The 25,348-nt window shown below is 38.6% G+C and overlaps 1 protein-coding gene across 1 annotated transcript in view; it reads right to left on the bottom strand.

The window, feature by feature from the left end:
• Positions 1 to 16,001: 16,001 nt before the first annotated feature.
• Positions 16,002 to 25,348, bottom strand: part of LOC126646966 (macrophage mannose receptor 1-like) — a 31,892-nt gene continuing 22,545 nt past the window's right edge. Inside the window, exons 23-30 of the mRNA XM_050328772.1 lie at positions 25,116 to 25,218; positions 24,057 to 24,289; positions 22,368 to 22,533; positions 21,217 to 21,369; positions 20,847 to 20,963; positions 19,954 to 20,121; positions 18,158 to 18,199; positions 16,002 to 17,752 (exon numbers count right to left, since the gene is read on the bottom strand). Of these exons, the coding sequence (XP_050184729.1) occupies positions 17,526 to 17,752; positions 18,158 to 18,199; positions 19,954 to 20,121; positions 20,847 to 20,963; positions 21,217 to 21,369; positions 22,368 to 22,533; positions 24,057 to 24,289; positions 25,116 to 25,218 (1,209 nt within the window). The 3' untranslated portion in view covers positions 16,002 to 17,525. The remainder of the gene's footprint in view (positions 17,753 to 18,157; positions 18,200 to 19,953; positions 20,122 to 20,846; positions 20,964 to 21,216; positions 21,370 to 22,367; positions 22,534 to 24,056; positions 24,290 to 25,115; positions 25,219 to 25,348) is intronic.

The raw sequence follows: 25,348 nt of genomic DNA, 5'->3' as shown, positions 1-25,348 counted from the left end.
CCTCATAACCCTTCTTATTCAGGTTGATAAAAGCATCAGTTTAAAGCCACTCTGTTTATCAAAAGTTCAGACAATTAAATCCACACAGATCAAAATAAGAACTAACTTGGAAACATAACCTGGCACTGGAAGTACTGTGGCTATTGCATTGATTTACTTGACTTCTGTACATACCTAATGAAAGGCAACCACCAAGCATGGAGAAATTAAGCATAAAGATCTACTTTTTTATTTTTCACTACCCTACTCTAACTTGATTAGCAATACATTAAACTAGTCTGTTTTGCCTGTGACAGTAACTGGTGAGTGATCTCTCCCTGTCCTTATCTCAACCCATGAGCCTTTTACTACATTTTCCCTCTGCTGTCCAGCTGAGGAGGGGAGTGATAGAGCAGCTTTGGTGGGCATCTGGCATTCAGCCAGGGTCAACCCAACACAGCTACACAGACTTTTGAAAGTTAATTTGATTGCAAACAAATGTAAAATGAAACTTTAAATGAAAAAACAACCTCCCTAATATGGAATTATGAAATTCTTCTTCACTATTTAGTAAGGGGATGCATGAAAACACTTTTATCCAGAATAGGAAGTATTAAATTAATTAAAATTTTTAAATGTCAGCACGTTTTTGGTGGGTGATGAAAAGCCAAATGTCAAATCATTATAAACTTGGAATCTTGGCTTACATTTTCTACAAAAAATCGTGTGAATATTTGTGATGGGATGAATCATTTGGTCCATATGATCTGACCTGTATCATGCTAATAACAATAAAATGCAATTTCAAACAAAAAATGGTCATATTGTTTTTGCACCTAGAATTTATTACTGATTAAGAAAAGGTCATGTAGTCAATAAAAATAATAGAAGAAAAAGGAAAACAAAATGCAAAGAAAGTATAGCTCAATGAAATATTTGAATAACATCAAGAAGACCAAAATAAATCAGGGTTTTTGTTATTTTAATCTTCACAAGGTAACTTCATTGTGATAGAAGTGTCAATAGTGTTAACTTGAGAAAGAACAGTAAGGAAAGGATGAGTATTGAAATTAAATTAGCTTTGCCTTATGGGCTTATATTCAGACTAAAGGATTGAAAATTTCATGTAGCTACACTAAATTGTTAATGTAATCTCCTAGAAATTATGCAACTTGCATAACATCTTAGAATGCTGGAGAAGAGAGTTTCACATGCTTAAATAAGTTTTAACAATAAACATAATTTTCTTTGCAATTAGAAGGTCATGGATCATGAGAAATGTTGAATTTTGACTCACATAAAGAGATATTCCTTTAATACCTGCTTTGCTAATGGTCTTCAGCAGTTATCAGAAAGTTATTACATTCATTGTTCACTGTATGTTTACAGAGCGAGAACAAGGTGTAGATGTAACACTTGCTCAAATGAGCATTTTACTAAAGTAAAAATCCTGACAATCTTCTTATCTTTCATCTAACTCTGAGATTTGGTAGGTGCAATTAACAAATATCAGTGATAGCATCTCAAGCAGGAGTGGAGGAAACACATTTCAGAACAAGAAAAATACCTTTATCTCATAGGACTATCTAATTCATAATTTGCCCTTTTGAACTCTGTAAGGTGATATACCCCAAAATACACTTGAGGAACATATTTTGTTGAATGAGATGTACCTTTGACAGAGGAAGCCACTGGATCACTATCAGATCCTGACTTTTTTAAGTGTTTAGTACCAACTCAGCCTCATTACAAAATCAATGTTTAGGGACAGCTGCACCTAAACATACTCTAAATTAGCTCCCCAATTCATTACAATGCCACTGTATTATTCCATTCAAAAAGACATATGTGGTCTTCTGTATTTATTTCTCTTATTTCTGCTACACAGACTAAAAAGACTGTTATCTGTGCCTTTCAGGAACTTGTTTTCTTTTTGTAACAAAAATGTTTTTCAATAAGGGAAAGACTTTTCCAGTGCAAATAATGTCAAACCTGATAATTTTTCTCCTTTAAAGGAATACAGTAATTCCAGAAAGATGCAGAGGAATTAGATGATCTCTGAGGATATGCTGGAAGAACTCAGTCCACAGGAAGGAAAACTGCAGACATGATAACAGTCTCCAAAAATGTAAAATGTTGCTGCATGAGGAAGGTCATAAATCATCCCACATATCTACTCAGAAAAGGACAAGAAATACAGGAAAAAAAAAAAAAAGGAATCCATTTAACAAGGGAGAAATAGGCATCTGGGAAAAAATTATTAATGGTATACTTAAGTACTTGGGAAGATTATTTAGTGAGAGACTTTTAAAAAATTACAATAAGAAAGTAGTTGTTAGAAATCAGTGACTTTTCTTTCCTTCACCAAGAGTAGTCTTTAGGGTTTTCCTCTTCATCTTTCTATCTCTAGAAATTAAGAATTATTTTTCATGTTTCTGTTCAATATTCAGATACACTCATGAAAAGAAGTATAATTATGACCTTGATTTGCAATTTTCAACCTTAACTTCCAAGTTAATGCAGTTCAATGTAAACAAGTCTTGGGCACCTCTGGGACACTGGCAAAGAGCATGGTAAGGGATGAGTGCTGCTGGGAAGTAGCTGCCATCTGCTACTGTGGCTTCTCAGGTGTTCTACTAGCCCATGAGGCACTAATGGTGCTCTAGTTTGAGGGTGGAGGGAAACAGCCTGCAGTTCCTCAGTCTAACGGTATAGCCATAGAGACACAGGCTCAATTTAAAAGCAAGAAAATTTGGTGAAAAATAACAGTCAGCCTTTGCAATAAGACCAAGAGAAAAGTGAAGGGTGAAGGAAAGGTGATTTCAGGCTGAGCTCCACTGAGAGCCTGAGTCAGTTCCCCCACAGCTTGCAGTGGCCCCTCTGTGATCTGGGCCCAGCTGGGAAGCTGGGAAGAAGCACCCTCAACCTGGAGCTGGCATTTGGTCTGCCATCTTCTATACAGAGCCATTTCAGCACAGATACAGTCCTTTTTTTCCTTTATGTGCTGGAACAGCTCATAAGAAGGTTGAACTAGAGCCTAGAGAGGGTGGGAGTGAGCGCTGAAAAGCTCTGGTGTGAAGGACAAATCTCTAAGTCCATCACACAGCATCAGCCTTAGACTAACAAGGGATGATTAGACTTAACCAAGCTTTTCTTGGAGAGAAGAAGCTGCTGACTGCCTGAAAATTTCTTTTATTTTCCACAATAATAGAATGGGGAGTTAAAATGAAAATAACATGTTAAAACCATAGAGGAAACTACATAGCCAAAATCATCACCACAACAATAGATATCTGAGCAAGCACCAGGAGGTCTCAGCCATTGTTTCCTGTGAGGGAGCCACAGGTGCCACATTTGAAGGGCAGTAGACACCTCAATCTAGGAGACTTCATCAAAGGGTGAATATCACAGCTACAGAGGTTGCATGGCTCTGCCAGATGACCCAAGAGCATCTGAACCTCAATATTTTGGTTGAGGTACAGCAGATCAACGTATGCACTTTGATGGCTGATTTGCCACTCGTCAACCTGTTGTACTACCCTTTAACTGTGTCTCATCAACTGAGCCTCAGTAATCACTGGAAATAATCAACATGCATTTTTGGACTATTGTTTTAATAATGGATTATATAAATTTAAAAAAAAATTAGTTTAGCCATACTTCCTGGATAACAGTATATAGTTATAAAAATAACTGGAAAAATGCCTGTTCTTTATATTATCTCTGTGACGAGTCATTGTTTTCTTCCTTTGCTTTATCACTGTTTCCTTCCTTAAAGAGTAAATACCACTTTCCAGAAAGAAATGCTTCAAAATATTTCCCATGGGTGAATTCTTCAAGGAACATGTGGACAATGCTCTTAGTCATATGGTTTAATGTTAGGATGTCCTGTGAAGAACAGGGAGTTGGCCTTGATGTTGCTTATGGGTCTATTCCAACTGAAGATACTCTGTGACTCTGTGCTAATTTTTCACATCTTTTAAATCCTTTTCTTTTAGTAAAATTCCCTACCATATCTAAATGCCACATTTGACTTGAATACTTATGAGAAAAATGTTGAAGCAGAAAAGTTGGCAGAAAAAAAAACGTGTTTAAGACATTTTCTTACACCATTACCTGTGGGTTGGTGAGGTCCAGAACATGATTTTTAATCTGGACAACAAGGGTGCATGAAAAATGTCATTTCTGAAAATGCCATCTCCCCAGTACAATTCATGGTGTGACCTATCTGTCAGTCTCTGTGGAGGTAGGAGGTATGTAGTAATTGATATTCCTTGACATCAGCTGGCAAGGAAGACACTGGTGTTCTTCCCCTCCTCACATACCTTCCAATTACAATTGCATCAAACCTATTTGCTGGAAGAGGAAGGAAATTTCATAATTAACAGCACAGAAGAAGATAGAGCAGACATTCACATGGACTGTTACCAAAGGAATCTCTTTTTTTTTTTTCCTGGTAAATTGCAATCAGTAGTTCAAATAAAACACCAAAAGGAGCTCTGTGAATAACTCTCAGGGCTGGATTTAATCTGAAATCGTTTCCAGATTTCTTTGTTGTAAAGGGCATCTAAATCTATCAAAGCTTTTCCAGGCATAGTCTGAGCATGATAATATCACTGCAGTGCAATTTCTTCTTTTTTAAAATTTCTTTTTGTGGTTTGAATTTACAACTCTATGGGAGCAGAAAGTGATTTGCCTAAGGCTCAGTCATCAGTTAAGCTTACCTACTCCTCAGGACTGTCAAAGGCTGAAGATATCACCCTCCTGAACATGCCCTGGGCATACTACGTTGGTCACGCCATTTGCGCAGAATTGCCTGATTTGGACAGAAAGGCACCTATTCCTTGCCTAAAGCAATCCCTTTTTAGGCAAACAATCATCTGAGCCTGAAAAGAGCTACAAGGGTGACAGTCATGGCTGGGATTTATAGTTTGGATCCCATTTGCAGGACAAATGTTGTTTGCCAAGTTAGTGCTGACAGTGCAAAACACGCATGCTGCAGAGAGCTGAGCCAAGGGCTCCACGTCTATTGTAGCCCAGACACCAGGCACAGGCATGCAGTGAAACCACCCTCCCTTGACATCTCTGACTCACCTGTTCCTTGCTGCACGGACACAGAAAAGACGGGTAGAGACAGATATCACCTGAGGTCGATCAGGCACCACCTTTAGGGAACTTTGAAGGGTTTAGATTCAGCTTCCTTTACCCACCTGACTGCTGCAAACGAATGTCAGTAATCTGCAGCCACTGCTAGCACCATGTAACTACCTTTAAAAAGATTTCAGCACACCAGAACATAAAATGCTGAAGGTATCTGATGCTTCCTGTTGAACCTTGCCTTCTCAGGAAAGTGGTAAACACCTAGTATAGAGGTACAAAGAGGTTTTATTGGGTTATATATCCCAAGGAAAAGGTTGAGAGAGGGAGAAGCACCTGATACACCTGAAGCACTTGAAGCTCCCCATTAAAGGACTGTCCAAGGCCACATTCTGTGCAGTCAATGTCATGCTTTTTCAGTTAACTGTTAGCTCTAAATATTAATCTAAGTAGGAATATCATCCATCAAAGTACACTTTTTTGGAAGCTGTTCCTATCACTGCATGTACAGAGCACTCTTAATTTAGCTGATTTTCCATATTTATGAAGCCAATGTGCATTTAAAATGAGTTTGGGCTCCTGCCCACATTTTCAGTAATCTCACTCTTTCTTGGCAGCATCATACTCTAACAAATTTACGTCTGCTCTGGAAAGCTTCAGTGCAAAATACATCTTTCTCCTCATTTTATATTAGGTAGCGTTTTTGCACTCATGAGCTTAATTTTTCATACCAAAACATAGCAAGCACTGTTTAAAGTCTAGTCTTCATTTCCACAACATTTTGTCAGATGCTTCATTAGGAGGCATGTAAACAACGGAAGATAAGGAAATATTTGGAAGATCGTTTCCTATACTATGAACATCTGACCAACATTGTATGAAACAGCAGTATACATTAAAGATGAAAACCAAATGTGATGCTTTGGCTGCAGGACAACCCCATAAATTCTTATTTTCATATTTTTTCTTTTTTTTTAATTTCAAGAAGATGAATTTAATTATTCTTAACACTTAGAGACAAGCTGAAGGCCTTGAAGAAATTTGCAATTCTCAGTAAACCCTGAGGAGAGCTAGGCAAGGTTTGAGCATATCAGAACACCAAGGAATTATAAGCCAGGCAGACTACCTTGAATTTCTGGAAAAGCAGTAGAAAAAACAATACTATTTGTTAATCATGAGAGGATGACTAGATATTAAGGAATCATAATCAATCCCTAAGAAAAGAGTGGTAATTAGCAGCTTATGTTGAGCTGGTAGGTGTACTCAAAAGGGTTTTATGGAAAGATTTAGTGCTATTCTGTATGTTAACAGTTCAAATAATGGAAAAATGTACTTAACAAATTATTTAAACTTGATGTCATTATTTAAGCCCAGTTGGCAACTAAGAACTGTTAATTAATTTAAATTAAACAGTGCTCAGGAAAAGGCAATATTGCAGAGATGTCTATTCTGTAAATGAATGTAGGCATGTCTCCTTCACCCATGCCAGTGAGCACTTCCCGAAAGGGATTTCTAGGTCCAGTTTGGTATGTCCAGCATTCCAGGGACCATTCCCAGGAAGCATTTGAACCCACCCGCTGCCAGCCTGTTCTGGAGCACCCAAGAGCTTATTACTGGCTTACTACCAGATGTTAGCCACTCTAGCCAGCTGTCCTGAGGAGCCAGTGACATTGCAAAGCGCACCAACAATATTAGTACAGAAACTCTGGGGAGTTTGCCCATGAGAAGGGTGAAGTCATCATCACTATTGGAAACTTTAGAAGAGAGGGAGTATCTTTCAGCAGCTGCTTAGTTTTAGCTGACACTGCCTTTGGGCAGGACCTCTTCAGTTCCCTATTTCCATTATGTGTATGATTATAGGTTTCTATTCATAGGATATATAGCATTTGAAGGTCTTTAACCATTAAATTACATCATGTCTTCTATTTTTATTTTCTATTTCTATTTTCTACTTTAGTATTTGAAGAACGAAATTCCATTTGCACTTTTCTTTCAGTGGCGTCCAGGACAGTAGAAAACACTTTTATTCAAGCACATTTGAAATCCCTCCTAAATTCAAAATAAGATATTTTTGAAGATTACAAACCTGAAGTGATACACTGTGTGACAATACAGCTAGTTGGACACATCCCAGTAAGAGAAAATTGTGTGCCTATGTACTGAAGCTTTACAACTGTTTGTTTTTATAAGACTCTGAAGCAAAACGTAATTGTATCAACTAAGAAATTGACACTGCCAGCATGACAACAGATTTGCACAGTGCTGTGTGTTAGGAATTATAGTTCTTATTTTTGCAATCGCCTTGCTGAACATCACATTTTGAGTATTTCTAAGGGATGACACTTCTGTGTGCAGACCAGAATGGCTGGATAACTGCTCCATCCCATGTGCAGCATCTTCACAGACTCTTCCCCACACACCAGGTGAAGCACCCTCTGTGCTTGTCTCTCCTCTGTTGCCTCTGTCTCTGCACACAGACAGGAATGATGCAAAGGAAGAGACTGGATCCACGTGTGCTCCTCCATGGCAATTTAATTTTGCAGAGACCAGCAATTAGTGGGCACTCACTGAGGATCCCTGCACATCAGTCTCATCAGGAAGAGATTGAGGAAAACAAGCAATTGGCAACAAATGTGCAGGGATTAAGGCACTAACAAGAAACAGAGGACTGTGAAGTAAATAGAAGTCTTGGAAGAGAATCTGATACTCGGAGACAGAATATAAGTGACCGCAGGATGACAAACAGGTACCCACACTCAGAATTATGAAGAGGAGAAAAATGATTACTTTTAGCTCCTGTCTCCTTACTTTCTTTTCACAACTGATTTCTGTTTGATTGGTGTGTTTGGTTGTTGTGGTTTTACTTATGCTTATAATATTAGTTTCCTGAGGATTTGGGAGACCAATTGCTTGAAATCTCACATCTGCTTTGGACTAGCTGCAACTTTCACAACCTACTGGAAGCACTCATTTACTTGACCTTAGGAGTTGAATATACAGGAGCATCAACCCGGCTTTCTGAGTGGGTTAACGTAGTAATCATAGCCACAGGAAGAGATCCAAGGAGAGTATCTGATATGGGACATTGTCCAAAGAAAAGGCTAGTGAAATACACACTTTTTGAAATCATTTTATGACTCTCAGTTGTTAAATTAAAAAAAAAAAAAAAAAGTCTGTATTAAATAACTGTGAGAAACTGGTTTTGACAATGGTGCCCAAAAGGCAACCCCCTATTCCTGGTATCCTGATGGTGAGCCTGGCACTCCCTCATGTACTGAATTGTCCAGCTCCGACGTCAGCTGCACTGCCAAGCTGCTCTGAGCAAAATGTTAGAGAGCAGATCAGGGAATCAAGACTTGCACATCTGCAGTCTTGTTAAGGACTCCACTCAGTGGTAAATAAAAGATGCTGCAACTCTACAGTGCAGCAGTAGCATGTCAGGGAAGCTGCTTGTGGTCCACATGCCAAGGCCATCGATTCGAGCTGTTCTGGGATCACCTCACCCTTGCCTGCAACCAAAGCCTCGTGCCCATGTTGACTTGCAAGAACGAGAGCAAGAAAGGTGCCAGAGATCCCATGAGCCACCCTCACACCTGCTCTGCCTCTGAACAGGCTGGGAATATCTGTGCCTCATCTTGTTGGCATCTCAGAGCTACACCAGTCACTAAGGAAGAGTAGACTGGACAGACAGATTTCCCTGAGCACAGTAAAAATGATGAGAATATCTTAAAGCACAGGGTAAGGAATTACTGTTTTTTTACTACTATCTCTGGCCCTATTTCAGCAATTGCAGGACTTTTCCTAAAGCATTACCAGAGATACAAGACCTTTAGCTTACGTTATCTACAGACCAATTCACAAAATAGCTTGGCTCTTCTAGACAGGGTTCCAAATTTCTTTCATTCTTGGTTTTTATCAGTATTTATTACTCACACTAGCATGACTGTGGCTGTTTCATTTCAGGTATTTTTACATATGAAAAGGTATGTGGACTATTTTCACCAATATTTATGAGAGGTCCGCTCCTGCACTTTCTGGGCATGTACATTTTGTAATGAAGTCCAAGTATTGGGGCACAGAGGGCCAGCAGGAAACATCCATAAACTAAAATGCAGAATGAACTTCATAAAGAACATACAGTAATTGGATTGTGCAATTAAATACAAAATTTAAGATTCTAATACAAGGAAAGAGTGATCAGAGAAAGTTTCTTTTAATGAAAGTAATAGTAAAGGATAATTCACAGACTGAGCTACCACTGTTCTTAATGGAATGGTGTGAATCTACACCTTAGTTCATTGAACTAAACCAGAATAGTCTACTCCTGGGCTCCATACAAAAAATGTATTTTTCTTCCAGATGTTTCTATTAGAAGTCATCAGCTGAAAAAAATGGGAATCAAGCTGTGTTGGCATGAGAACAAGGATGAAGCAGGATTATAGAAAGTCTTTAACTCTGAGGAAAAAAAACCCCAAAAGTCTCTTCAAGGACACCAGATCTGTACCCTCTGATGTACAGATCACTAGAAAATCTTTTCATATTTTCACACTTTGTAAGTTACACTACACTGCCCTAAGCTGTTCACTCCGAGGGGCATTTAATAGGATGAACTTCTCAGAAAAGAAATCAAAATTTTGAAATGGTAAAAAAAGGCACAGTGAAGAGGACTGTGTCAGAAATTGTCTTGTTACATGTGAAGTATCAGAACATCCAAAGGGGTTCAATAGGAAGAAAAATGAAATAAGCCTGCTGATGAAATACTTTACTTTTTCCAAGAAATATAAAAATAATATATTTTTTCACTGCTGACTTTCTGGAGGCTTATGTATTTAGAAAAATTTTGTAGCAGTATACGTTGAGTGCAGCCTGTCGACAAGTCTCTATGTGGACTTTTTTTCCTATTCCATGCAAATCAGAGTAAATCACCTCACTTTTATAGCACATTAAAAGCTGTTTATTTGAGGATCTACTCTGGAGTTGCTAGAGTAGTGTAAAATTCAAATCCAAGGTTAACTGTATGCCAGTTTCTATATACAGATGAATTCAAAACCACTACATCCTGGAGCTGCAAATGTTGAGACCAAGAGGGGTAAATGAAGAGCTACCACTTCATATTTGCCAACTCTTGTGCTCTCCATTAAGCACTTGCTCTTAGACGCCCTCAGAGATAGGATTCTAGATTAGATTAACCTTCAATATGACCTAGTAGAACTGTTTTTAAGGTGTGATTAAAAAAAAAATTATTGGCTTAATTCAAGCAGACATACCTGTCAGTTCTGCTGTGTAGGCTTGATAGGGCTCTACAGGGATCCAGGTTGCCACAGCTGGAGAAAACCTTTCACAGACAAGAAGTTACATGCAAACTTTCCATCAGCACTTTCTACTGTTCTTTGTCACTTCAGGACACTCTACAGATGCCTGTCTGTAGACCATTTCAAGACAATTTTGATAAAGTTTAGAAATCTGTTCAGGATATTGGGATTTTTACAAGTGAGTTTAAAAAAGATAATGGATAGAACTGCTAGGTTTTGATAATAAATTGGACTCTATATCTGACTTTAAACTGTATAAAAATAGGCAGCATTAAAACTAACTTTAGTCTATATTGTTTTCAAAATAACAATTATCTCCCACCTTCTCTGATTACCAACTTTATACTTTCTTTAGAGGATTTTGACAGATACCAAGAACTACTTAGAAATAGTATTCAGGCAGGAATAAAAAATATGAAATTTTTTGTAATAACTGACTTCTTCCGTTTGCTTTGGACATTAAAATTGACCCAAGGTAAAATTTAAGGGGTTTGATTAGCCAAAGCCACCTAATCAGCTTAGCTAGTCTCACAAACCCAAGGCAGAAGCCACTATACCTCAAAGGGTACACAAGACTGAAACTTGTTGCTGGAACTTGCCATTCCCAATAATGTTTTGAGCAGCCTGGGATAATTACCATACCTTCTCTACTATTATTTGCAGTAGGCTATGACCCTCTCTCCTAAGTAGCTGGTTTGCTGGCCTCTCTTACCTCAGTAGGAACTCCTCTGGTCGAGGTCCTGTTTTGTTTGTCAAATGCCTACCGAGGGCAGGACCAAACAGCCTTTCTGATTTTCTTGGATCCAAGGGCCTATTTGTGGTCAACTACAGCTAGAAAGTAGAACCTATCCTTTTGTCTTTTATAACATTTTATGGGATGGGGTGGTGCTACAGGGACACAACGTCTGTGGCAGAGTAGTCCTGGAGCATGTCGTCATCTTGCTGCTTTGGGTGCAGTAGCTACCACTGCTCTCTGCAGGGTAATTTTGTCCCCATTTTGGACAGGGATGAGGACAGTGGAGAGAATAAACCACAGTTCTCAAGCTGTAGTAACTGATTAGACACATCAAAAATAACACTGACAGAGGATGCTTGTGGTATCTGTGCTTTGATCTCATATTAGTGGAAAGCTGAAGCCCGACGTGGGTGTTAGCACTGACCAAACAACCACCAGTCATGCAGCCAGGAGAGCAGTGCTGCTTCCTAAGGTGTTGGCCATGTCTCTTCCCTGCCTTTGCCACATTTTCTGCTTTAGCTCATTGAAAGTGTATAGTCCTGTATCTGACCACAGAATTATAGAATAGTTCACTCTGAAAGAGACTTCTGGAGGTCATTTGGTTGAATGCTTTGCTCAAAGCAGGGCCTCAAAAATATATACTCTTTCAAAGGTTGCTCAGGACTTTTTCCAGATGGGTTTTGAGTATTTCCACAGCCAAGAATGACATTTCCATAGAAAAATATATCTATGTTGACACACTAAGTGTGCGAACAGGTCGAAAACATTTACAAAATTCACTCTGACACTGAACTATCAAACATCATATGAATAAATGAGGAAAAAACCCCTTATGAATATTTGAAATCATGAGAAAATATTAAACTTCTGGATTTTAAATGATACTGGCATTCAGTGCAATTTTGATCGAATGGCAGAAGTGCACAAGAAGTAATGGAAAATTTTTAAAGGAAGAAAATTCATAGAATGTGTTTTTCTCTTGTGATTCTCTAGGTGAATGCAAATGGCTTTCACGCAAAATTCAAGGATTTCCTTCCTTTTTATCTTATTTCTTGCTTCCTCATTTATCTAAAATCCCTTCCCTATTTTATGTCACTCTGCTATGTTTCTATATCATGAAATATCACATATTCAGCAAAGTAAATAAAATGTAGCCAGTTTTTTGGCATAATCAGTTCCATTTCATTTGTAAACCAACTAAGAATGAACAGTTTCACTGTTATATGCACTAAATGTAGTTGCCTTGACAAACAGTCAAGAAAAGAAATGGTCTCTTCTTTCCCAGACTTTCATTATCTTTGCAACATGTGGAGATTGCATATTTCTAATTTCCCATTTCCTGTTGAAATTCTTCTGTAAACGGATTTAAATCTGCATAGATCCTAAATCGTGTGTGCTTTTAAATACATCATTAAGCAAACTGTGCCTTTGGCAGAAGTTCACTCTAAAAAAACATCCTAACAACCATCACCATCTCACGTGGTAGCTCTGAAATGAAAAGCGCTGTCACCAGGAGAAAAAGCTGCTGTTCCCCATGTCTAGGAATGGAAAAACATTTTCTTGCAACGTGAGGTGTAGGAGAAATCTTTGGGCAAATGGGAGATGTGTAACCAAGCCTTACTACTATTCCACCTGCCCTTTGACAGATGATTCATCCCTTTCTCTCCCCCCACTAATCACAGGCCAATATACCTTTTCTTCTGCCTGTTGTTCTTATTTCCCACTACCTACTGAGAGTGGACTCAAGCTGGCCAGATCCAGGAGGTTGAATTATCTGCCCCTTTTCTTCAAAGAGAGGGGGGTTTGTTCTCTAACAGGTTGTTTAAAAATGAATGTTTCCACTTTCCGCAGTATCTTTGCAGAGAAAGTGCTTGCCTGTAAGCTTTCTTTCAGTGGCTTCTTCGGTTGCAAAACAGCCCACACAGTTCCTCTACAGCTCTCTAGGAGAAACCTCTTCCTTTCCATTGCCCCAGAGGCTTCCCCACAGGTCCACTTTCTGTTCCTCTTAGGAAAACCCCAGGTTTCCTCCCATCCTCTGCATGCGCTCCAGCAAGATGCTCTGAAACATGTCCCCCACCCTGTGCACACTCACCACTCTCAAGGAAGAAACCATCTCCTCATCTTTCTAGATGGCTTTGCTCTGTGAAAGACATTAGGATCCAGGGCAAGGTGAAGAGGCAGCCTGCCTTCTTCCCTGCTCCACAGCTGTGGCCTTTCCAAAGAACACAAGAGTATCCAGGCAAATAGGAACAAACATATCAATATCTTACACCTTTCAGCCCTTTGCCATCCACACCCCCCACCCCGTTTCCTGGTCCAAATGGTGCAGCTGGGCTCTTGAGCCCACAGTTCACTTCAGATAGCTTTTTTCCTTGACTCTATTATATGCAAAGTATGTTCAACCTTCTATTGCTTCCCCACAGCTGGGAGTCCTATCCTCCTGCACTTCTCCAGCAGTGTCTGAATTTCCCAGACCTCTGCCTTGCCAAGCCCAACCTTGCCTGGGACAATCAGAACTTCTGGCCCAATTCAAACTCCTTCATTTCTACTTTGGCGTTTTTCTTCAACTTCCTTTATTTGGACATCTTGCACTGTATTTTTGTACCATCCTCTTACCAGCCTCAGTCTGTGTTTGTCACTGCACAAGCCCTTATTCCTCCAGTTGCAGAATATTATTCCCTCCTCTCTCTAGAACCTCTGTGCCATAATTAGCTTCTTCTGGTGGACCATGGAACAACTGCAAGTCCTACATATATATTCCTGATTATCCACTGTGTCAATCAGTTCTAAAAGTAGGTGAGATGAATTTCATTAAGCTGTCTAGATGAAAGGTCTGGTTAAAAAGCCAGTATAATGGTTGGACTGTGCGCGTTCTCCTGAAATGAGAGCAAGTATTTCCTCAAAGGAACCATAACCACTAAAACACCAATCAAATCCTTAAAAAGTTATTTAACAGATAGCGAATAGTGGTGCACAGTAAAACATCGTGCTCTGCAGAATGTGACAGAAGAAATCTGGATATGTTAGATAAGGACACAGCTGAGAAGAGACAAAATGAACACTAATTGTTCCTCTGCCTGGATAAGGTGACATCAGGACAACTTTATGCTTATGGAGCAGTTAAAATCTTTCCTATTGACCCCGGAAAATCTGGCTCTTACCCATTGGAATCTGACCTGAACATTTCATTTCACAGCTATCTATCTATTCTGTTTTTATTTATAGAACTTCCTTACATTTTGCTCCAAGTTACTCTTCACTTCCTTTTTCAGTCCCCTAATTTCAGAAACTTAAATGACAGAAGTAAATACTTGCAGTTCATAAACTTCTGTTTGTATTACTGTTTTGCCAGGGTACTGAAGCTAATATTTTCTTTTCTGTTTCAAGTGATACTGAAAGTATATGAAAGTACTGAAAATATCAAGATACTGATATTAGCAAATACTTTCTTCTTTTGGAAGGCAGAAAATTCTCTCTAAAATACCACCTTAATGTAAAAAAAACAAAACCAGGCAAATGGCAAAGTAGATTTCCACATCTTGGCTATGTGGAAAGACATTTTATAAATGCTATTTTATTGCATGTAAGACCAAATCCAAAATCTACGTGGAAGTAGGACAAATTGACAAATTGTGGTCCCCCACACTTCTGATAACGGTGGCTTAACCCCGAAGGTTCCTAGACCTAGTAAAGAGCTTGTTTTTACCACTAAATTCCAGGTGTCCAAAGCACCTTGATGAGCACTTGTGTCCTACCTCCACACCATAGTGTCTTTAAACTAGGGTCTAGGTCTGAATGACAAGCATTCTTGGAGCTGTTCTATTAGCTAGGATGAAATACAGTGACAACCATAGTTTTCCTGCAGAAATCTAGCTACAGGAAAGGAATTTGGAATCAAAAACCTGCAAGTAACCCAAGTAACCATAAATGTTGTGAAGAAAATCCATCATACTAGGATGTACAAAAGAAAGTTTCTTGTGAATTCCCTTTTCACTGATAGGGACAAAATACAGATCATATGCAGAGTTTCTTAAAGCAAAGTGTTCAGTTTGTTGGGTTGGGGTTTTTTTAACAAGCTGTTAATAGAAGGAAGCTATTATAATAAATAGCAAATACACATTCACATGGCACATTCGCTTTTTCACTTGTAGAGTTCACTCACAGACAATCACTCAAGTTCCCTGGTTGGAGCAATATTTAGAAACCAATCCCAGCTGTGCACTAACTTTCAGAGAGCTATACTGGCACTCCAGGCAATTCTCAAGGCATGTCTGGAAAGTTCCTCAGAGGGTCTTACTCTTCATTACCAGACATCAGTCACTGCTGTCTTGGATGTGGTCCAAGTTACACAACCCTCTGCTGATGCATGCTTCTGGTCTCTAATAATCTTGTACAGTCCAAACAAACTCTTGGTTCAGTTCTCACAGATGCAACAGGACTACTAAAGCTTATCAGCCCTTGGAAACTTTCGTGAACTAACTTCTCATTAGGAACTTTCCTGTCTTCAGCCTACTGTTTTCTGGCAGCCATTTATTTATTCAAACCTATACATCCTGTAGAACCAATTCAGACAGAAGGGTCTTTTATGGAAAGTGTTACAAGGATGGATTAAATCTTTCTAATATGCTCACTGTTGTTAGAATGTCAGCTGAAATACCTTATCTACTGGTGCACTGGTACTGTCAGAAGGGCCTACATACCACAGTTCAGGGTCTATGAGGGAACAGCAGAAAGGATTAGGGATCTAGAAGATGTAGCCAATGAAATGAAAAGGGAAGAACTGCTGTTGCTATCAGCAAATATTGAGAGGAGACATGACAATAAGAATATATAAGAATCTGTCTCAGAAACTACTAAAGCAGAATGGCACATAAGTCTTAAATTCCAACACTTTCAATAGACATTTATTAGGGTAAATTTTCAAATATTAGGGATAAAGAAGCAGTGAGACACACAGTTTCAGGTTGGTAAAGACCATTTTAGAACACACTAGACTAGGAAAAAGAGATGTTCATTTGTGTATGAAAATTTAAGTCCTTCCTGTTTTTATTGTTATGATAAATTCTTCTGTTTAAGACAGATACACTTTTACTTAGAATCAGCCTTTTAATTCCCATTTAGCGAACCAACATAGAATAAAAACTTATTTACATGTATTTCATACATACACAAAACATTTTAACTTAAACACAATTAAAATCTGTCAAAAGATTAAAATATCAAAAAGTATCAAATTAAATAAGGGCATCCCCTAGACTAAGAGTTTTGAGTCATTTTGTTGTTTACATTTGCCATAAAATACAGGCAAAGTTAAAAACCCCAACCTCTATGTAAGCCTATTTTCAGGGTCTCTGAAGTCAGAGAATATACCAGTAGACAAGTAGGACATATAATGCCATCAGTTCCATCATGATGGAAGTCTGGAATGATACTTAAAGATTTAAAACAGACTTGGACAGGGAGAATTTGATTAGAAATTAGAAAAGACTTTCTAATGGTAAGTTTCATTATGCTTTGAAAAAATGGCCTAAAAAGGAATTAAATCCTCACTGGTATTGGAGATATCACGAATATATTTTTTCTCTTTTTCAGGTGTGAATTAAGCATAATTTCTCCTGCCTATTTCTACCCTTTTACAACATCCTTTGAGATCCCTATTTGACTGTTTAAATGATAAAGCATTACTATTCACAATACATTCCAACCTCTTATAATAGTTGATCTTTCATTGTGTATGTTACAGAATTATAGCAGAAGAAATACAATTTCCATTTGCCTTTCTATGAGTCATATACAGAGGAGCAAATTATGTTAATTGAGATATAATGGGCAAGACAAAGGGTTTCTGTGGTACCTCATTAGCAAAAAGAAGATATGGATCCACAGCACTGGAGCAGACTGCCTGGCTGAGCCAGGGAGCTGGTCCTGCTTCAAACAGGGATCTGCCCCAGCTGAGCTTGGAGATTAGTCCAACCTGTGCAATTCTGCCAGTCTCCACTGGAGATCGAGGAGGCATTTTCAGGATATCTGGATATACTTTTTGGAGCATGCTAAGGAGCATATTCTCAAATTGTCTGTGATGAGCACGGTTCTTGTGCCCAAAAATGATGCTGGAGCCATGCAGAGATTGGAGCTGCCTGAGTGTTCACTTGTACAATACAGCTGCAGGTCTATGTGTAAGCTCAGCAATCCTCCCAGGTACTACAGTTTGTGAGCAGATCTCTGGATCTGCCTTGCAAGATTGCTTGTTCCTGCTAGTACAGAAAGCAAGAAGCACCCTGTGCAAAATTAGCTAGAATTTCCATAGGAGAGAATTGCTTTGCCTTAAGAAGTCTTGTATGCTAGCATTTTAATTCTTTTCAAAATCAGGCCCAAGGTTATCCAGCCTATTAAAATGTTGCCTACTCATTTTCTTCAATATTGGTCACAAGACAATTTGATTCAAGAGTTCCAGAGTCACCACGGTATATGGCATTTTCAAAACTTGCTGTAAACATTTGTTGACCACGTCTTTTTTTGTAGAAATAATACAAGGTAAGGCCAGTTCCAGCTAGCAGAAGGAAAATCAGTATAAAAATCATCCCACCTAAGCCATTTGCCGATGAAGCAGCAGCTTCTTTTTTTGATGCTGTGAAAGACAAAACAGAACAATTACTATAAATGCCCAGAGACTGCTATTGCATGCAACAAATATCTCCCTAAGTAACCAAGTGAAAATAAAATTACTGAACAATCATTTTAAAATTAATGCATGTTACAGATGGGCAATGCAAAATTGAGCTTATTCTCTTTTATGTTCCCTTTAAAAGGAGTGTTATATTGTACTTCATATACCATTTGTCATTAAAAAAAAAAAAGTAAGATATCCAGTTTGAGGGAAGAGTTCTCATTTTAAACAGATTTAAAATAAAATAATCTGTGACAGATGGTTATTTAAATGAAACATTTCCAGAGGTAATTTTACTTATAAGTAATAAATGCCAATGAACTTACTGAAATTTCTGTTAAGTGGGCTTATAAGAAATCAACTTACCATTATTGAAAGGTGAATCATGGGTTGGCTCAACTTCAGCAACTTTAAAATTAAAAAAATATATATATTATACAGTTTGAAAGCAATTGTTCAAAGATTAAATGAATACTACATACATAATTTCTGCTTTGTGTTCATATCAAATTTTAAATAATTATAGAATCATAGAATGGTTTGAGTTGGAAGGGACCTTAAAGATCATTTACTTCTAATTCCCTGCCATGGGCAGGGACACCTTCCACTAGACCAGGTTGCTCAAAGCCCCATACAACCCGGTCTTGAACCCTTCCAGGGGTGGGGCATCCACAGCTTCTCTAGACAACATGTTCCAGTGCCTCATCACCCTCACAATAAATAATTTTTTCATAATATCCAATCTAAACCTACTCAATTTCATTTTGAAGCCATTCCCCCTTGTCTTGTCACTACATGCCCTTGGAAAAAGTCTCTCTCCGACTCTCTCATGAGCCCTTTTTAGCTAGTGGAAGGTGCTATAAGGCCTCACTGGAGCCTTCTCTTCTCCAAATTGAACAATTCCAACTCTCCCAGGCTGTCCTCCTAGGGAGGGAGCTCCAGCCCTCTGATCACCTTCATAATTCTCCTCTGGACCCAGCTGAGAAGGTCCATGTCTTTCTTATGCTGCAGGCCTCAGAGCTCAACAGAGTAACTGGACACAAAAAATATACGAAAACATTTTCCCTGACAATTGAGGCTGAATCCATCAAATATTCTTGTTAAAAATACTTGTAAAAAACCCCCCCAAGACTAACTGTTGTCTCACTATTCAGTGCTTTGAACACTTTCATTGCTTGTGAAGTGTTACTCAATTAATTAGTTGCAGGATTGACTGGCTGTGCCCTACAAAGTTCACAGGTGACTCCATTGCCAACCTGCCAACGTGGAGATCCACAAGCAGGAAACTCAATTGGTTCTACACTGCACTGATTATATTTGTGCGGTGAATCTGTTTGCTAATGGCAAATGTGGCCTATTTCATACTGTCTCCCAGGTGATGAGTGCAAACACAGCTGAATCTGTGTGCACACAGTGACTCGTGAAAACTGCATGTGTGCAGATTTACATGCTTCATGTTTTATGCAACTCTGCTGTGCATGCAAGCAGGACTCACCCCAGCCCGAGACACATTCAGATTTTACACGGGTTGACATCCAAAAAACTGCAGGGCCACAAGTAACCATTACCAATGAAACATAACACACTGTTTGGTTGTCTTAGCATGTCTCCCTGTGCCTCTGTCAGTAATTAATTGAGCCCCACTGCCAACCCTCACTTGACACTTTCTGCTTGTTCATCCAGAAGATTCCAGCACAATTCACCATAGTGATACTGTCCCCACGGGCAGGACCTCCCTTGTCTCTGCAGGAGCTCAGTGACTTCTCACTGCTCCCCCTTGGCTTAGCTATCAGGAGAGTGTCTGCCTTTTTCTCAGCAGTCACTAGTTTAATCATTTAGTCATCATCTACCGCTCCTTGCCCTCTAACCATAATGACTATGAATGTTTCGTGCACTCTCAACAAGTGGTATGTTCTTCCTTACCCCAGGGAACAGCAAATGTCAAGAAATCAATGTTTTTAAATTGAGAGGAGGAAACAGTGATTCAGGTTATTTTCCAACATAATTTCTTACCATTTCTATCAGAAGTTACTCTTGGCTTTGATTCAGATGCACATGCATCAATGAATAAATTGTACCCAGTGCATAAGCAGTTTGGCTTGATGTATAGTAACCACTGTAAATACGTAAAATAACCCACTGCACAGAAATCCAGAACTTACTTTTGGGGATTTTACAAATAAAATTCTGGTCAACAGAACAGTAATAGGTCCTCCAGGTTCCACTTGAGACATCCATATCAACACAGTGTTCATCAAAAACTACTGTAGGCTCTCCTTTCTCCCAGTTGACATATTCTACCGCACTTCTGTCCATCCATATCCATTCTCCTAAAATGAAAAGTACTACCTAGTGAGTGAATTAAGTGGGGAATAAATAAGTCTGCTGAGCATAATGACATCAAGCATAGAATTTTTTAGTTGATTAAATTGGCATCACAGAGGGCTTATTTCTCGATCTTAACAGCCAGAGCTTTTCAGGTGGGAGTGTACCAAATATAAACGCTTAAAAATTAACTCCATTAGCCTTCAGGGCCATGGCTGTCAGAGATGAAAGGAAAACATGCTCAGGCTACCTGAGGACATTTAGCTGAAGCCTGTGCCCAGAGCCGTACTGGGAGCCTCAAGGAAAGCAGAATACCTGCGTAAGCCAGTCTCAGCAGTGCAAGCATACAGAATGTCCAGGAGATTTTCTTAATGTGTGTATCAAAAATCAACATTTTCTTAAAAGACTGTAGTGATTAAATGTCAAGTTAATTTGAGTTAAAAAAGCAATAAGAAACATTTTAATCAACTGGTGAAGTGCTAAGCTAGAACTTTCTACAGACTGAAATATACTCTAATTTCAACAAAGATACAGAAAGCCCAGACCTCTTGATGATTTATGTTTTAGGTATCTTAGCAGGAAAGCTATTAAACATTTATTAGTTGACTTTTAAATGATTATTTAATATTTAGCATATTGGCACTGTTATTTAGTATGTTAGTGGTATTTAGTATTCACTCCTTTTTATTTAGTGTTTATTTCATCTCAGTATGCATTGTGAAATAATTACCGTCAATATTTTTGAACAATCCTATCCAAAACTTTCTGAAGTCACTTGCAAGTGGAGACAAATAAAGTAAGAGAAAGTTCATTTCAGCTGAATCTTCTATGGAAACCAGGGAAGCACCTAAAAATATCAGTTAAATATTACATATAATTTCAGCAAGATTTTTCGTTATAAAGTAATTATGTCAGTAAACAATCATGCCATATTTAGTGATCAGCATTTTCATATAGTAGAAATGCTTGATAATAAATTTAAGTCAGGTGTAGCTTATAATTGATATATTCATACACACATCTATGTATTATCACTTGGTGCTGGATTAAAAAGTCCACACAAACAACCATAAAATATCCTAATCAAAAAGGGCACTCACCCATTTGGATACACATCATGGAAGCATCAGGCCAGCTTTCCTCAGAAGTGGTGTGAACATAGTAGCAATGACCACGGAAGGGAATCCAAGATCTACCACGCTTCGGTTCAGGGCACCTCCCAGGAAGCTGTGGTGGCTCAGTAGGGATCAACTCTATTAAGAAAACCCACAGGTTTCAGTGGAGTCTTAAAAGCCAAGGGAAATATGTACTCCTGCACCACACACCAGCCCTACTAATTTGAAACTGATTCCAGAAAAAGAAATATTCTGTAGACTGAACTAATCATAAAAAATTCAACTGAACATGGCAAACTAGTAATAAACTACTATACTGCTTAGAGCTGGTTCTCCAATCTGCTAAAGAAAGCTTACACCAGTCTAACTGCAACTGTCTTCAGCAAGACAATTTTTACTTAGAACTTGCGAAACAGAATGAGGAATGAGTCATATACCTAAAGAATCAACACCACCACCACAAGCCAGTGGTTTGTGTCTAGCCACTTTGTAAAAATGACAGTCAGAGAAGCTGTCTGTACCTGTCCTTGTACATCAAACACCCTAAACAACATAAAAGCAGAATTTAGAACCTATTGTATCACCTGATTAAAGCCAAAACAGAGATTAAATGAATACAAAATTTACTGTAAAGTATGATGCAAAATAAATTTAATATATAATTTAAAACATTTGAAAATTACATGCAACATTTGAGTGCTGAAATATTTGAGCAGCAGAAACAAACATAAATTAATTGATTCACCTGCTACACTGACAGAAGTTTCTTAACTCACATTATTTCAAAAGATACTCTTAAGTGTAAAAGTGTATTATTATTATATTTATAGTGAGCTAAAGTTGATCATTTCTGTAGTTCTTGACAAACAAGGATGCATAAAAAAACCCATGGTATGTGGCATTAAATATTGCAATTGTCTTTATGATGTTCACATGTTGACTGGCCTGTGAAATGAAAACCTGCAAATTACTCAAGACATACTGGATCTGAGAGTTCTTCCTTTAAAAAATAATAGTTTTTCACAGGGCATATACTATCTATTACAATCTTTGCATATGTAGAAAACTTAAATTCAAATAAAACCATTAATTTAAATTCCAGCCTCCAAATCACATTTCTGCTATTCAGAACTTACCATTGGATTGTTTACAGAGAGATGAAAATGTTTCGTTACAAAATGCTGTCTTCCAAAACCCATCCAAATCTAAATAGACACAGGCTGTGTTTTTATTTGGTTCTCCACTGGCCCAGTTAAGATACCTGCTCCTCCTTCTATCTGACCATACGTATTGGCCACCATTCTAAAAGCAAATGAGAATAAAGGTTATGTCATGTAAGAATTAGATGAAAAGAATATTAAGATTATACTTGAACGTATGTATAAACTGGGAAAAATCATAATCATGGTTTCTTGCACAAAGTTAATTCATCCTCTGAATCCATGAATACATAACAAACAGGTCCAAACTTCACTCTCCACAGCAGTTAGGGCAGTGGTCCTACAGATGTTAATTTAGCATGCAAACCTATGTTATTCAATTCATGCCATCTGTCTCATGCGCTAAATGGGCAAAGGGCCTCGTGGTAACAAATGTGAAGGTACAGCTGAAGATTTTATCAAATGAGTCCACATTCATACACAAATCAAATAAAGATTACAGAGAAACTATTGTCAGCATTCCTCTAACACAGGCTTCTCCATGTATTTAGGAACCAAATAGAAAAAGCAGAAGTTTCACTGGATGGAGAAAAACTGATGAGGCTTTCCATGGGGCAGGCACCACAGACACCTGCCACCCATGTTAACAGGGCTTGTAATAAGTTTCTGGGTCTTGCAAGGACCAGCTACTACAGAGTAGCCAAGTGTGTATTTTATCAGTGAATTTCACCACTATTTCCAGAGGATGACTGACATTAGTCACATCCGTGGCTTCTGTCACTTCATCCTGTGCAACCTAGCTCCATCCTCCTGTGATCTTTGGAGGCAGGCTCCCATCCTGCCCTTTGTGCCATTTGCTTTCCTGTCGCCTTTCCTTTAAAACCCTTGGCTATCTCTCATTCTGGATTCCTGCCTAATCCTGGTTTTGCTCTCACTGAGGTGTGGCTCTGGTTCCTCTCACCTCAACACCTGCACCCTCTCTCAGTCCTGTGTCCCACCAAGATCTTGCTCTACCTCTCGCTATTGATTTCACCACAACTTCAGTTCCAGAAGTATCCAGCTACAGCACATTTATCCATGTTCTTTTTTACATGTCTTTATTAGCTGCTTCCCATTTCAGACCTTTCCACTTTTAGCTGAATTTGTTGGCAGTTTTACCCAAGGCACTGGTTTTGGTTCCAGGAGCAAGCCTAAGGTTTCCCCATTGCCAAAGCTCTGTTCCTGCCTGCTCTTTCACCTATTGCCCAGCACAAGCTCTTGTACTGCTAGGCTGTGAATTTAAACTAAAACTTAAAATAAATTCGCAACGAAAGGACTATTTTTAACGCAGTTTTTCCTGTGGTATGCTCAATGATGTGCCTTCAGAAAAGACAACAAACCCCCACACGAGTATATGGTAGACCATTGCATAGGAAGTGGGAACTCCACAAGTGCTTTACCACTGAAACCACTATCTGATGCAGGTACATCCTTGGTGGCCTTTAATTGTGGGCTGCGGCAGTTCTCACTTACACTATGGATAAACATTTAAATGTGTAAATGCCCTGAAGTGGAGGGAAGTCAGTATCCCACAAGAGGTTTTGACTTCTGCCACACATTTGTGGATCTGACTGATAACTCATCTAAGACAGTGGTATGACTGTCACTCGCATTCAGTAGACTCACTGTGTTGCTGTTTAGGCCAATCCACACAGGCTCCCCGAGTTTTACTATTTGTAACCACACGTAAGATTCAGCATAAGGATCCAAGACACTGGCCAGTTCTGCCGACTGGTCTCTGCACTCCTTCTCTGCTTTTTCCCAGCTCATTTTCTCCTTGATGACTGCATAGCGATCATCACCATAGCTGTGAAAGCCAAGCACCGGAGCTGTGGGTTGGGAGTTGTGCACTTTGGGGTCTATAACAAGAAAATAAAAAACCAAAAGGAAAGTCAAACTTTATATTGCCTCAGACATACAACACTAAGAGAAAATCTAGTTACTGAGGTGGTCAAGCAATTAAGAGAGACTGCAATAACAAATTAAGGTATGTCCAAACTATCACTGCAGTGATGAATGTCACATTTTCATGTACTGTGACAAAATTTTCTAATACTTGTCTGAATTATTTTTTAGCATAAATATCTATATCATCTCCAGGAATGCACCTTGTAAGCACCAGACCTACCCAAAGCATATTGTACCAATGTAGGCATTAAAGGGAACAATTCCTTCACTTTTTCCAGTATATAGTAACAATTTCCATTATATAGTAGCATTCTGATAAGGAACAGGAATAAGTACACTGTGACCAAGCAGAGGGATATAACTGCTGCTGCTGAAGCTGCCTGAGAAAGAATGTAAGGGAAATCAAGCAGGGTAGTTTTACAAAATAAAGAAGTAGCAGTGCTTTTAAGTATAAGAGTAGAATTCCAGTTTTGAATAATTTACCCATATAAAGACAAAGCACTTGCCCATACGATTGCCAAAAGCAGTAAAACACATGATGATCCAGAGATTTTTTTAATTTACAGGTCTAGTCCTTAAAATAGGAAAGGTTAAAAGATTTTCTCAAAAATAAATTAAAAAAGTGTGAGTACTTTGGTAAAATGGTCCATAGTGCATGTGATACACTCATTAATTTCAGTTAAACTAGGGTGGAATTACAGGAAAGTCACTTTGAACATGAGTTTGAAATAACCACAATAAATCACCTGTACTAGAAAGCAGTGAAAGGAAACTCACCAGAATTTTTCTGGCATATGTAACTTTTGCTTGTTTTACATCCTTCATCTTTCCATTTCCCTGCTTGTTCAATAGGGTTCTTCATCATAAAGACACAATCATCCTACAAGACAAATGAGATAAACAAGAAAACATGTGGGCAGGTAGAAAACATTCAGGTCTCACAGACTCACCTATCACACGCAGGTACATACAGATGAATAACATGAAGGTCAGATATATGCACATATGGA

The sequence above is a fragment of the Myiozetetes cayanensis genome, unplaced genomic scaffold, assembly GCF_022539395.1.
Source record: "Myiozetetes cayanensis isolate MyiCay16 unplaced genomic scaffold, myiCay2020 scf1, whole genome shotgun sequence".
Classification (NCBI taxonomy): domain Eukaryota; kingdom Metazoa; phylum Chordata; class Aves; order Passeriformes; family Tyrannidae; genus Myiozetetes; species Myiozetetes cayanensis.
Note: the sequence above shows the minus strand (reverse complement) of the source record. Positions and strands in the feature narration are given on the sequence as shown.